General features: G+C 38.3%; 1 protein-coding gene across 1 annotated transcript in view; it reads right to left on the minus strand.

Moving 5' to 3' along the window:
- Positions 1-1,486: 1,486 nt before the first annotated feature.
- The window catches only part of LOC307269914 (receptor-type tyrosine-protein phosphatase-like N), a gene marked incomplete at both ends in the record, with an annotated part of 24,248 nt that continues 10,617 nt past the window's right edge, over positions 1,487-15,117 (minus strand). Inside the window, 17 exons of the mRNA XM_080053000.1 lie at positions 1,487-1,558; positions 2,452-2,525; positions 2,824-2,888; positions 3,278-3,331; positions 5,675-5,841; positions 6,162-6,281; positions 6,811-6,888; positions 7,369-7,442; positions 7,636-7,783; positions 8,522-8,664; positions 8,942-9,089; positions 9,818-10,027; positions 12,304-12,368; positions 12,781-12,860; positions 13,859-13,945; positions 14,205-14,392; positions 14,706-14,740. Of these exons, the coding sequence (XP_079909126.1) occupies positions 1,487-1,558; positions 2,452-2,525; positions 2,824-2,888; positions 3,278-3,331; positions 5,675-5,841; positions 6,162-6,281; positions 6,811-6,888; positions 7,369-7,442; positions 7,636-7,783; positions 8,522-8,664; positions 8,942-9,089; positions 9,818-10,027; positions 12,304-12,368; positions 12,781-12,860; positions 13,859-13,945; positions 14,205-14,392; positions 14,706-14,740 (1,808 nt within the window). The remainder of the gene's footprint in view (positions 1,559-2,451; positions 2,526-2,823; positions 2,889-3,277; positions 3,332-5,674; positions 5,842-6,161; positions 6,282-6,810; positions 6,889-7,368; positions 7,443-7,635; positions 7,784-8,521; positions 8,665-8,941; positions 9,090-9,817; positions 10,028-12,303; positions 12,369-12,780; positions 12,861-13,858; positions 13,946-14,204; positions 14,393-14,705; positions 14,741-15,117) is intronic.

Here is a 15,117-nt window from a genome sequence, read left to right on the forward strand (position 1 = left end):
TACAATTAACAACATAGCACAGTTTATTGTAATAACCTTCAGAATAGTGCTAACAACGATTGTGGAAAGTTTGCTTGATGTAAGTGCTTTAGAAGTTGAGATTTCTGCTTTAGAGTATTGAAAAAATTGTTGTATAGGAGAAATATACAGACGCAAAAAGACAAGGTTTAGTCGAATAAATGTAGGAGAAATATAGCCTACAGACGCATACAGACAAGGTTTAGTAAAAAATAAAATAAAAACCTATATGTACATTTTAATTTTCGATTTATACTAGTATGAAAGAAGACACGTCATGTAAGTAAAATAGGCAAAAATCTCAAAATTGACCAGTGCTTGAAAAAACCGGCTGTGTCTTCTCTTTGTGTAAAAATTAAAGCCTTAACTTGTGTTAAAATGTCTTCAATCAATCTTATAATGCTTGAAAACAGCGAGACATGTCAAGATTTTACAGTAGAGGAAGTCACAGAAGTCACACAGTGATTGCAGCACTTAACAACGTAAAGATTTATTTAAGATCTCACAGATACAAAATAGCTTTTCTTTCTTTTTACATAGAATAGCATTTTTTAATTATTTTTTTCTTCATTTTCTGACTTGCATGAGGTATACAACAATACATCCAGTGACTTAAGATGATCTGAATGGCACACATAGAGACAGACGAGGTGTGCTTTGTATTTTTCTGCAGGAAGGGAAGCTACAGGCCGAGCACAATGTGAAAACAATACGAATTCATCCCTCACCGCCCTGCAAAACATCTTATACGACCAGACGCCATTTAGATTAATTCCCAACGTACAATCGAGATCGTTACACTCCTCATATGTTTGCTCCCTTCCTGAGACCAACAGCAGCACACTTTTAACAAACTTCAAACACACATGAAAAGGACAATTAAATTTGTAGCTTTAATCTGGCTGGATTTTCATAGGTCCAAGTTAAAATCTGATGTTTAAATAGATTGTGGCTCATTTATGTACATGTTCAGGAAATACATTCAGGTTGGAAAGTGCAGTCAGAGGAGTTCTTAGACTATAAATCACTGTTATATAACTTTATTGATATCATGTAACTGAACAAAAATGGACTCATAGTAAAGGATCAAGAGGGATTTGAAAAAAAAAAGTTAAAGTCTATGAGGACGCTTCATTTTCCTGTTTTAAATGACCTTCTGAATGTCCCTGAACACAACATGTATGTGCCACAAATCCTTAAACATCAGACACATGCCTCCGTTCATCCCTTTTGACCTTCAAGTCATCCAAAAGTTAGTTGTTATTTTTGTTTTGTTTTGTTTTTTGACATCACCATAAAGTTTGAAGGGATCACCTGGCGCGCAGATAGAGAAAGCACAGTGTCATTCTTCATCATGATAATCATCTTCATCACAGAGAGAACAGGTAACGGTAGAGTGGGGTTCATAGCGCGAGGGTCGGAGGTCAAAGGTTAAAGGTCATAGGCAGCGTAGTGGGTCGGTCCGGCTTCACTGGGGCAGAGCTTTCAGGATGGCGTTCACCTCCTCTGCCACGGCTGTCAGGGCGAATTCAAACTGGTCCTAGAGAGAAAAAGTGAAATGGTTACAGATTGCAGTTTGAAAGTTAAAGACCTACTTCACCTGTGGGAAAATGAAGGTGTATTGAACTCTGAGATCCTATGTACTACAAATGTGCAAACATTTTTGAAATCGGTTCATCCTAGCCTGAGAAAAGGCAGAAAGAGTGTTTAACCCTACATTTTTACTAGTGTGATGTCACACTAGTAAAATAGGATTAACAGGACAGCTGGGCCAAGGGAAGACTGAGGAAAGACTGAGGGAAGAAAAACCTCATTCATTATATTATAATAGCGATTTTATAATGATAGACCGCCGGTTCCGTATGGGTGAGTTATTCCTTTAAGGTCATCTTTTCTACTCTGCCTACTCCTAGTATCCCCCTCTCCATCAATTTTTACATTAATGTCTGTATCTTGGTCGTTTTTTATTTTATTTTCTTAGCTGTGTAAAGCGACTTTGAGTCTTAGAAAAGCGCTATATAAGTTGGATGTATTATTATTATGTTCAAGCCAGATCTTAATGACTTCTGTGAAGATTAAAATGTTTTGTTAAAAGTGTATTTTTTTAGTTGTTGTTAGAGGTTTCTAAGGTTAAAAACATAGGCACGGCAAGGCTAGTTTATTTCTATAGCACAATTCATACGCAAGGCAATTCAAAGTGGGCCAAAAAATACATTAAAAGTAAGATAAAAGCCTCCAGTTTTTCATCCTTCAGACATAACTTGAGTTTAGGGGTTCACATATTCTTCTCTGTGACGTTTGTGATGGTAGAACTGTAGAACTATTTCTACATTTGATGCACTCAAAACATTCAGGAAGCGTCAAAAACTCCTATTTCACTGTATTTCAGGGTCATGGCTTTTTGTTGAGATTGAGTAGCAGCTAGAGACCGACCTTAGTGCGAACCATCCCGGGCCTCTGGTCTCTGACGTGCTCCAGCGTGGCAGCGATGTCGATCTCTTTCACACCTGCAGTACAACAGTTAACACACACACACACACACACACACACACACACACACACAACACACACACACATTCATTATAAATAGATAGATATAGAATGCCTTTGTTGTCAATGTATCATTAAAAACGTACAACAACATTTAACTTTCCGGCAACTTGTACAAAAGTAAAATATAAGAAATGTACCTGATTGTTGCCATTTTAAAACAAGTACATAAAGGAATAAATCTGGATGACATTACACAGTTTAGGTAATAGAAGTGAGTCTTGTTTAATCTCAATAACACATATATTCCTTCACCTTTAGCCATGCGATTGAGAACCATGTCAATCAGGATGTAAGTCCCCGTCCGGCCTGTGCCGTCACTGTGGAGACAACACAACGCAAACTTTATAAATAAAAGTGATTCATTATAAAGTTCAATTTTAGACAATTGTAGGCCTATATCACATTAAATCAACAAACATACAAAATGATTTAAGATGCAAATAAAACATCAAATCACTTGTTATTTTACATCAACTAGGACATTTTTAAACACAAATACAAATTTCAAACTAGAGTTACAGAGATCAAGCTTATAGTCAGACATACAGACACATTGTTGCACGAGTCTGCCCCCATGTGGACTTATATGGAACTACAATGAAGTGACTGTACATGTGCGTCGTGCCTTTGTGTAAATATGTGAATATGAGTGATTCAAATATAATTTTAGTCCAAATGAAACTTCTCCAGTTGTTGTGAAGGTTACCTGCAGTGCACGATGATGGGGCAGGACCGTCCTCGGTAGCATTTATTCACCTTCCTGAAAAGAAAAAATATATATGAATATGATTAATCAAATATGAAAACATACAAGTAAAACTGCTTGTACAGTATATGTAGTGATTTTGTTTGTTTACACAACCATTATTATTTATATTAACCAGCTTTCCTTATATATACATAGATGCACTGTAAATGATCCAATCAGATAATCACATAAATTAAAAAATATATACTTTAAAACTATATTGAATAAAATATAAACAGCAATGAGAGAGAGAATACAAATGCCAATATTCATCATAAATATGAATGTAAGTGTTTAATATGCAGAACTTACTGTACATTTACTTCAAAGTACAGTGTGTAATATCAGAGTATTTTGACATAATCTCGTGGTGAGATTCTACATTACAACCCTCCCTTTGGGAGAATTTACAGAAGCTACGGTGGCCTTCAAGGACAAAAAGCTAGTTACTAAAGATGGCATCATCCACAACCACCTCAAGTCTTTCCACAATATCAAGTGATGAGGTGAAGATGTATTTAGTTATTTATTGCATGTTAAAATCAGTGAAAAATAATCATGTAGATAGATGGATAGATGGATGGATGGATAGATAGATGGATAGATAGATACAGTAGATAGATAGATACAATAGATAGATAGATAGATAGATAGATAGATAGATAGATAGATAGATAGATAGATAGATAGATAGATAGATAGATAGATAGATAGATGGATGGATAGATGGATGGATAGATGAATAGATAGATAGTAGGATAAAAAGGGGAAGGTATTCGGCGATGGACCTCTTGCTGCAGCCACATCAGTCCATGATCATTTTTGTGACTATGCAACTGGACCCAGACTACTAGCTGCAAACCACAAGAATGACACAGACAGATATGTTCAAAATGAAACCAGGGCCCCGCTGACCCCCATCGCACAGGGAGGAGGACGGGAAGAGAGGAGGGACAGAAGAGGAGAAGGAATGGAGGAAGGATGGAGTGGGACAATTATTACTGTTTCTGTTGGGAATCATTTGGATAGAGAGACCAGTGTTGGTAGAACTTGAATCGTGTTTGAGTTTAACGGAAAAATCTGAACTGATTTCGACTTTATTCTAGAAGTGCATAGTGTAAAAATATCTTTAAATGTCAAGAATAAAGTTGACATACAATTTTGTGAATAATTATTCTAGGTTGGTTATAAATTAATGATGGTAATATGATACACACATCGATACAGGGAACATTCCTGTTCTGCTAATTAGTATGGAAGAAAAAGATTTAGGATGTCCCAATTCTTGTAGATGCATACTTAAAAATACCAAGATTCCCTACAACATCAGGTCGGGATTTCTAGTTTAGAAATCAGCTGTAGTATGAAGAATAGGAAAAAAGGTATGAATTGCATAAGAGAAAATGCAATTTGGAACACAGTCACAATCAACAATCCTGCTCCAGTCAGCCAGACTACATGAGGACAGCTACTCTTCCGTTAATGTATTGTTGGGGTTAGAGAATAATAATAATAATAATAACAATAATAACAACAATAATAATAATAATAATAATAATAATAATAATAATAATAATAATAATAATAATAATAATAATAATAATAATAATAATAATAATAATAATAATAATAATAATAATAATAATAATAAAAAACTTCTCTTTCTCTCTCACCAAATGGTCCCAATACTCGCTTTGGTGTAGTACAGTCTGTCAGGTAAATGTCTGGTTCTGTGTTACAGTTTGTTACTCTGACTGTTCAATAAGTCAACAACATATTCAACTGCTTTGTAATGACAGAGATACAGTAAATTTGCTTCGTGATTGTTGCCATTTTGGGTGAAGTGCTCCTATGATGTATTGTTAGGGTTAGTGAGGACACCCAGGTAGCAGCAGAAGTACCTGCATGCGTAAGTCTAGCAGAGGGCGTTTGGAGGTGGGGATGCCCTGAGCCGGCCAGCTGAAGAAATGTCTGTCTGTCTGTATGTCCGTCCTTCCGCCCACCCACCCATCCATCCATCCATCCATCCATCCATCCATCCATCCATCCATCCATCTATCTATCTATCTATCTATCTATCTATCTATCTATCTATCTATCTATCTATCTATCTATCTATCTATCTATCTATCTATCTATCTATCTATCTATCTATCTATCTATCTATCTATCTATCTATCTATCTATCTATCTATCTATCTATCTATCTATCTATCTATCTATCTATCTATCTATCTATCTATCTATCTATCTATCTATCCATCCATCCATCCATCCATCCATCCATCCATCCATCCATCCATCCATCCATCCATCCATCCATCCATCCATCCATCCATCCATCAGCATGAGTACCTGCGGAAGTCGAGCAGCGGGCGTGTGGATGTGGGGATGCCCTGAGCCGGCCAGCTGAGGAAGTGGAACTGAGTGAGGGTCCGGGTCTCCTGCGTCTGAACATTCTTCAGGTAGAAGCTTCGGACCAGGAAGTCGTTGCACCAAATATGTTCAGACACCAAGTTCACCTAAACACAAATACAGAGTCAAACCTGATCAGACATACCGTATATATAGTATTTTTGGTTTTTAAAGAGTAAATGTAAATGCATGCAATTAGTTAGATATTATTTCCACATTTTCATATTTTAGTCACTTTATTCTATCCTGTCTGGCATCAAGTTTTAGTTTCAAATTTCAAGTTTTAATCGCAAAATGTAGGTTGACAGCCCCTACCACACACACACACACACACACACACACACACACACACACACACACACACACACACACACACACACACACACACACACACACACACACACACACACACACATACTGCTCTCACCTCATAGATGTGGTAGAGAGAGGAGCCTTCGTCGGGCCAGTAGCGAGCACACTGATTCGCTCCGTCTTCCACCAGAGCTGACATCATAACGATCACAGTGCAGCCGTTCTCCCAAACCATCTACACACACATTCAACTCTGAACTTTAATAACAATATCAATAAATAAATGAATGAATGATGTAAATAAGATTGCAAGGGAGGCAGTCAGTAACAGGCAAGCTTCTCCCATGCGAATATCTGATGCTTTTCCTTTGAATATTGCGAATAATTAGAATTTGTCGGTTGTAATAATGTTGAGCTTTGGACATTTCAAGGTGGAACTTTGGGCTCAAAACAATCGATTTATGGAGAAGAGATCATGTTTTTTTTTAAATGTTTTTTATACCTGGAGTTTTGTAATATCTATAAACACGTCACAACGTTTTAAAAGATCCATAGTCATAATTGCCATGGTCTCATTCAGTGTCAAACCGAATCAGTGTTTCAGAATTTTCTACACCATCTTTCAATTCCGAACTTTAGTAGGAATATAAAGACATAGATTATTCAAATAATTAAGATTGTAAGGTTTAAATCTTAATTTCTTACAAATAAAATTAAAAGAAATTAAAAAAATATTGATGAATATTGTGGACTGAAACCCTGACCTGCCAGAAGTCAGAGATGGTGTGTGACAGCGGGCCCTGGGTGGCGATGTAGGCCGGCATCCGCGGGTCATGCTCAATCTGAAGAGAGATACAGGGCAAGGATCATTAAAGGTCAATACAAAGGGTGAGGTTGACTAACTTTTTCATTGACTCGACGTCATTGTAAAAGAGGGTCACCCCTCAATTGATCTTTCGAGGTTAAATAAAGGAAAATGAAAATTATTACAGTGTGGATGGATAGATAGATAGATAGATAGATAGATAGATAGATAGATAGATAGATAGATAGATAGATAGATAGATAGATAGATAGATAGATAGATAGATAGATAGATAGATAGATAGATAGATAGATAGATAGATAGATAGATAGATAGATAGATAGATAGATAGATAGATAGATAGATAGATAGATAGATAGATAGATAGATAGATAGATAGATAGATAGATGTTGCTTTCACTTTCTTGAGCAGAAGCGTCAAATCATCAGGAGACATGTTGTTTAGATCATGTCCCTGTGACGATTTAATGTGATTACTGTTACCATGGAGACTTACTATGGTGCTGGCGTTGATGTAGTCGGAGCGTGAAGGGTTGACTTCCGCCTTCAGCTTCACTCTGGAGTGATCATCTGAGGGAGAGCAAAGAGATTAATCTGTCTGTCTGTCTGTCTGTCTGTCTGTCTGTCTGTCTGTCTATCTATCTATCTATCTATCTATCTATCTATCTATCTATCTATCTATCTATCTATCTATCTATCTATCTATCTATCTATTCCATCCTTCCATCCATCCATCCATCCATCCATCTTCTTGCTTACTCACATGGAATGGAGTCGGGGCAGCGGTTCTTTTTGGCGTTGTCGTCGCTTGTTGCCATGGATACAACACTGGGCTCGGCAGTGTAGGAACACAGAGCCTCCCACTCTCTCATCAGACGGTCTTTGTTCCTCAGGTGATCCTCCATGTACGCCTACAGGGAAATACACACATGGAACATGTTAAGCCTAAAGCAAGACATATACAGCTCTGGAAAAAAAATAAGAGACCACTCCAAATGTTCAATGTCTCTCGTTTTACTATTTATAGGCATATGTTTGAGGTAATTTTTTTCTGAGCTGTATTTAATGTTTAGTCTAAAGGAAGGTAAGCAAGATATAAATGTTAGTCACTCAACAACACCAGACAATGCTTCTGTACACACACTGCTGAGGACACATCTAAAAACGATATATTTATCATGTATTTTATTTATAATTTTTATATCATACGCCCATTTAAAGCTGGGATGGAGGATTTGGGGAGAAAATGGCAGTTGGGATAGAGATTTGAATCCAAATACCTCAACCTCTCCACTTGTTCTCTTTGGTCCCTCCCCTATGGTCCTTCCCTGACACGCTCTACACACCAACAAAGTCGTGCCAAAGTGAATGGACAGTCCCAACAGCCAATAAGAACAGAGAATCGGAGCCTAGCTCTGATTGGTCAAAGTGTCAGCTCATGTTAACTTTGACCAATCAGAGGACGGACGGACAGACAGACAGACAGACAGACAGACAGACAGACGGACGGACGGACGGACGGACGGACGGACGGACGGACGGACGGACGGACGGACGGACGGACGGACGGACAGACAGACAGACAGACAGACAGACAGACAGACAGACAGACAGACAGACAGACAGACAGACAGACAGACAGTACTGACCAGGATCATGTGTCCGGTGGAGATGTCCATGTTAGCTTGTGCCGGCTCCTCGCACCATGACGGAGTGCTGCTGACGGAACTCGGACTCGGCTGCGCTCCATCGCTAAACTGGGACGACACGCTGCTCACCCTCGAGTCCGTACCTGCTTTTTAAATTTAAGTTTTTATTAGTAATAATAATAATAATAATACATTTTATTTGTGGCCGCCTTTTTGTACACCTTACAAAACATAATACATCATAGTAAACAGTACAACAAGACCAGTATATAGAAAAAGATAGTTACAGAAAGCAAACAAACAAACAAAAGCTAAACTAAACTAAACATTGAAAATATAGACAAACAAACAGAACAAAGAAAAATAGAACAATAGATGAAACACGTTCAGCTGAGTGTAATAGTGTATAAGAGTCTTTACCTCCTGCTGATGCTGCTACTGATCCAGGCGTTCCTATGCCGACAGTAGCCCCTCCCCCTCCCCCGCTGGCTCCTCCCACCGCGCCGAGAGCCGCTGCTTCCATCCGGCCGAACGCGCCTTTAGACGCCATGTGCTGCCGACACAGGTCCTGGGGGTGAGCCAGGTTTTTTTTTTTTTGACAATATCTTTATTGAGTATTAGTTATACAAACTCAAACATTGTACTGTTTTGTTTTACCTGACAGGCTTTAACAGAGCGTATTGCACTCCTCTGTATAATGCCCCCTAATGGGCCAAGTTTAAAAAAATAAAGTATTGACAGACTTCAGGAGGTTGCATATAATGATTGCCATTTAGTTTGTCCGTTCTGTACTACTGTAGAAACATGGCGGTGCAACATGGCGGCCTCAGCCTCATTCTAAGATCATAAACAACTTCATATACAAGCGATTATACACAAATTAAAACACTCATTAATATTATATTCTATTTCTACCAAGTCTGTTCAGAGAAACACCAATTCTCTTTACGCACTGCACCTTTAAAGTGTTTCAAACTAAAGTGCTTCTCTGCTCATCTACTAACACTGCTTTTGTTTTGTGATCCTGACTGAACACACCCCTGCCCTGCGTTCCAATACCTATACTTCAATACTATTTTGTGTTCCAGTAAAAGATTTAGGATGTCCCCAATACATGCATGTCGATTGCAGTATGCCAAAAATTACCAGATGTCCTTCTATACCCAATTGCATTTTGCAGTATGGAAACAAGCATGATTTAGTATGTAGAATAGTAAAAAGAAAAGTATGATATGTGATTTGGAATGGATGGTTTGTTTCAAAGTGGAAGCCATATTTGTAGTTCTTATGAATCACCTGGTATTCCTGGTGGGTGAAGGTGCCTGCCTCCGGCCCCAGTCCCAGCTTCTTAGCGGCCAGTCGGTGCGCGTGGTGACGCAGACACACCACGCTCATGGCCGCCACCAGGATCCCGCCGATACACGCCATGGCAACCAGCGTAGCAAACAGCCAGCGAGAGCCGGGCGGCACACGGGTCGCCAGCGGCAACGCCTTAACATCATTCCTCTGTGGTAGAAGGACAGAGAGAAATCACATTACATCAAATGCTGATTTTATCTTATATTTGTTTTACCTTCATTAAGTTGGATGTAGAGAAATGCCAATTCTCTTTACGCACTGCACCTTTAAATGTTCAATTTGTATAATACTACTAAATAATGCTACTCATGTTCAAATGTTGTTTTCGTTTTGTTCTTGGTCTTACTCTTATGAAGCAATCATGCACTGTGCGCCCAAAGCTTCTTGACACATCAAACTTTAATATCATATATTGATTTTTTTAAACTATTTTAGACCAGCAGGTTTCCAGAGGCTTTAACCTTTAACTGTGTGTGGAAGAAATAAAACACAGAAAATGTTCCTATTGATCACTGGGTGTGTGTATCTCTCCTCCCTTTCTGCCAACTGCTTTCATCGTACCGTCGTCTTTGTTGCCTAGTCAACCCAAACTTATTCTTTCCTGGATGAATTGTCTGTCTTGACCTTTCAGACCTCCTCCTTCCTCTCTGTGGGCCTCAGGAATGTGAGGCGCTGTGTGTGTGTGTGTGTGTGTGTGTGTGTGTGTGTGTGTGTGTGTGTGTGTGTGTGTGTGTGTGTGTGTGTGTGTGTGTGTGTGGTAACTGAAAGACATTAAAGCTGGAGCTGGGGGGGTAAAACGGGTACTACTTCACCTGCTATTATAAAGAGGCCCAAGTGGGGTTCAGTGTGTGTGTGTGTGTGTGTGTGTGTGTGTGTGTGTGTGTGTGTGTGTGTGTGTGTGTGTGTGTGTGTGTGTGTGTGTGTGTGTGTGTGTTTGTGTGTGTGTGTGTGTGTGTGTGAGAGAGAGAGCTTTTTTTATCTTTATGGTCTACATGCTTCTAAGCATTTAACAAGAAACTTTTTGGGAAAGTTATTCTTAATAATACATTTGTAACTTGTAATTTTGTGTGCACCGATTTGTGTGTGTGTGTGTGTGTGTGTGTGTGTGTGTGTGTGTGTGTGTGTGTGTGTGTGTGTGTGTGTGTGTGTGTGTGTGTGTGTGTGTGTGTGTGTGTGTGTGTGTAAAACGGGAGAGAAAAGAAAATGGATGACGAGGCAACATGTGGCTGCAGGACAGAAGTTAAAGCTACATTTATAAATGAATAATCTTAAACTTTCTTCTACTTTAGTTGATCTACAGTTCTACAATCTCTCACTAATAGACACTCTGTGCAAAGGCAATATATGAAAAATATTCACTAATAAAAGCTACACACATATTACAAGTAAATATTATTAGTATTATAATGATAGTATGATAAATACATAGCATTAAGCTGGAAAATATCACTAAGAAACTGAATGCTGAGGTCCAAGAAATATGCTGTATTTTAGTAGTATTAAACAAATACCCCATGTAATGTTAAAAGGGTAATGTACAAAAATGTTACTATTCTCCATCCCTATATTGTAGAATACCTATTGTAATATTTTATAGATAACTTAGATAGGTAATGTGATATAAATATGTTTAAGAATAAAAAATACAACAGAAGTATTAATTAGTAAATATTTCAATAAAACAAATATATTAAGATATATAATAATATATGGTAAAACAAGACCGTTTATGAGAATATTAGACGTTTTTATCTGAGGGATTAAAACAATCAGAGCAAAAAGTGTTGAAAAAATGACTTCAGATTTTCTTAATTAATAAACTCTGATTGAAAAAGTATGACTAAATGTTATTTTTAATGGTTTTCACTCACCAAAGGCTCGATGCAGCAGAGCTACTCTCCTGACGTCCTGCTGCTCTCACATGGACCCGACACAAATACTGACTGTCAAAGTTTGACCCAATGTAAACTAACTGGACTTCCTGGACTGACTTTCAAAATAAAAGTGGGTCAACTGATCTTTATTATTGTATCCATAGGATCTGAGGGTTAGTAGTACAGACGGATTTCTTCATATGTTGTTCACTGTCTGATTTATGAAACCTTTTATTCATAAAACCATGCAGAAAATGCATTTTTAAGACTTAAAAAAAAAGGCTGGACCAAAATCTGTTCTGTAAAAACGTTGGACTGTAATATTTGTGAAATTGATAGAAAGATTTCAACTCTTTATCCAACATCTGGAATTTTTTTTAAGAGATAAAAATGTACACATAATTAGTTATACAGTATTTATTCAAACATTTAAGTTTTTTTTAAAATCAAAATCAACAGCAAATAAGATAAAAAAAAAATCTTATTTCCACAGTGTGGTATTACATTTCTCCTGAAGTGAATCATTTGAGTTCTTTATGCCTCACCCACCTCTCCCACTCCACCCTGCAGCACCTTCAGGCCCGTCTCAGACTCCAGGAAACTTTTCTCTGCAACTGAAAAAATAAAAAACACAAAACACAAAATAAGAGTTAAATACAGCATGTTTTGGAAAATATGATTTACTGCATACAACTTCAAAAATAATTGTGAGAAAAGCAATGGGAAAAATGGTGTGTTTATTTAGACAGTCAGACAGATACCTCATACACATTGCACCGTGAGCAATTTTTAACCTTTACAATGAGAGAATTTGCCATGATTTACTGACTGTCCCATGACCTCTTGTACTTCATTTTGTGTGTATTGGGTGTTTGTATACTTTGTCCATTGTTTGTATAATGTGGATAATGGGCCACATATTCATAAATAAAAAATAAATAAAAATATACATATATATTGACTAGAATTTGTATCAAATAAACTCTAATAAAGAAGTGTTCTTGGTGCTTTTAAATGGAGAATTACCGGCTTTGTCCGCCACGTCTCCAGCGGTGAGGTTCTTTGAGTTTGGTCTGACTCTGAAGGTGATGGCTGGTCCCACCACACTGCACAGGAGACACACAAGAGGAGGCACAAGGGAGTCAAGTGAAGAAGAAGAAGAAGAAGACATACTTCATACTCAAATGCTGCACTTAAAGCTGTAGTGCGTAACTTCTGTCGTCCCCATGAGAAATTCTGAGTCATTACAACAACACTGTCGGTGCATCTACATGAGGTAAAGCCTTCTGTGATTGTGCAGGGACTTTAGATCAGATTTAAATTTTTGAGGCTTTCACTTTTAGGGCTTGTAAGAGCTGTAATTCTTTACTATTTCAGACCAGGTTTCCAGAGGCTTTAAAAGTTTAAAGGGCCAGGGTGAAGGGTTACTGTCAGGTGGAGAGATTAGACCGAGCATGAGAAAGGATAGGCAGAATAAAATCTCTACCACATGCAGGGAATCAAGACATTATTGTTTGGAGTTCAGGTTCCAATAACCGCTCAGGACAGTGAAGGGTCAGGCTTAATCCCATGAGAATAAAGGCCAAGTCAGTTTAGAAGTGGAGGATCCATGGGCGTAGGTTTGCATATGAGTGGTAGTGACATGTCCCTACCAATATTTGAACAGAATCGTTCATATTATCTTTTTAGTGTAGCCACTCCAAGAGGACCGATTCAGCCTTGGTAGCATTTTAATTGGCTTAAAGGGAGCGGGCTTGTTCAGTGTTGGGTAGAGTTAGTTAGGGCAGGTTGAGGGAAATGCTACTGGATTTTCACGTGAGGTTTTAAAATACACTAAATTTAAATATGACATTATAATTATTGTAAATGATGTATAACCTAAGTCTAACAATTTTTAAGAACCAAACCTACGCCCTTGAGGATCCACCAGGAGCCAGCAGGTTGGGGGATGTGTCATGCTAGTAAGGCTGGAGTCACACACACACACACACACACAGACATGCGCGCACACACACACACACACACACACACACACACACACACACATACACACACACACACACACACACACACACACACACACACACAGACACAGACACGCTACCTGATGTTGATGAAGGAGCCGGTGGAGAGGCCGATTCTCTCCGACAGACGTGCCAACAGTCGCACCCCGTCGTTCAGACTGAGGGGGCTGTGGTGACAGACAAACACACACACACACACACACACACACACACACACACACACACATAAACACACACATAAACAGACGCACGCACACCCCCACACACACATAAACACACCCACAAAAACACACACACACACACACACATTACACACATGAACACACTCAACCACACGACAGAAAAACATCCACAACTTGCCGCCACATTCACTCCCTTGTAGGATCCTGATTGGTTGAAGCAGGTGTAGAAAATGGTCATATTCACCTCTGATTGGTGGAGATGTAGCCGTACTGCTCTGCCTTGTCTGCTGGTTCCTTGGGTCTCTCTTTGCCCTGTTCGGCTGCAGAGGAAGGTGACTCTTTCTGGGCTTGTTGTTCTGGTTCTGGGGGCTGGACGGTGGAGGGCGGAGCCTTGAGGGCGGACATCTTATAGGCCATGGAACCCTCTGTGATCTGATGGAGCAAGATAAATACAGACATTAAAGGTGAGACAATTTGGGCAAAAAAAGTAATTTTTTTATATTTATTATACACTTGTCAATTTTGAGATTTTTGTCTATTTTGCTTCCATTACATTTCTTCTTTCATACTAGTATAAATCAAAGGTTCAAAATGTACATTAAGGTGTTTATTTGACTTAACTTTGTCTGTTTGCGTCTGTATATTTCTCATATACAATCATCTTTAACAGCCATTATCTCAACAATAGTTTTGTTCAATACTCTGAACCAAAAATCTCAACTCAAACAAACAAAACCTTGCTCACCTTCTTTCCGGCTGCCACATTGTTCCCGTATTTATCTGAACAGAAAACAACATAATATAATCATCAATAAAACAAGACAGACTATAGATATCATCATGATACTGCCAGCTTATTATTATTTTTGTTTACATCTTTTCCAGAAACGTTCAAATAAATATGCAAATTTTACAATATATTTATGTGTGAATTTGTATCTACATTTTCGGAGCAACGGCTGTGTATTAACACCTATTTTTTTTCCAGCGCGCACACACTATGGTGATAAGATATTGGCCGATTTTGTCAAAAAGTGTTCAGGATTACAATGACTGAGTTAGCCAGACCAATACATTCTCCAATTCTCCAATATTACACACTGTACCTTTAATAAACATTATCATTTGAAGAAATAAAAATGCACAACAAATAATCA

This window comes from Ammodytes marinus (assembly GCF_949987685.1).
Source record: "Ammodytes marinus genome assembly, chromosome: 24".
NCBI lineage: Eukaryota > Metazoa > Chordata > Actinopteri > Uranoscopiformes > Ammodytidae > Ammodytes > Ammodytes marinus.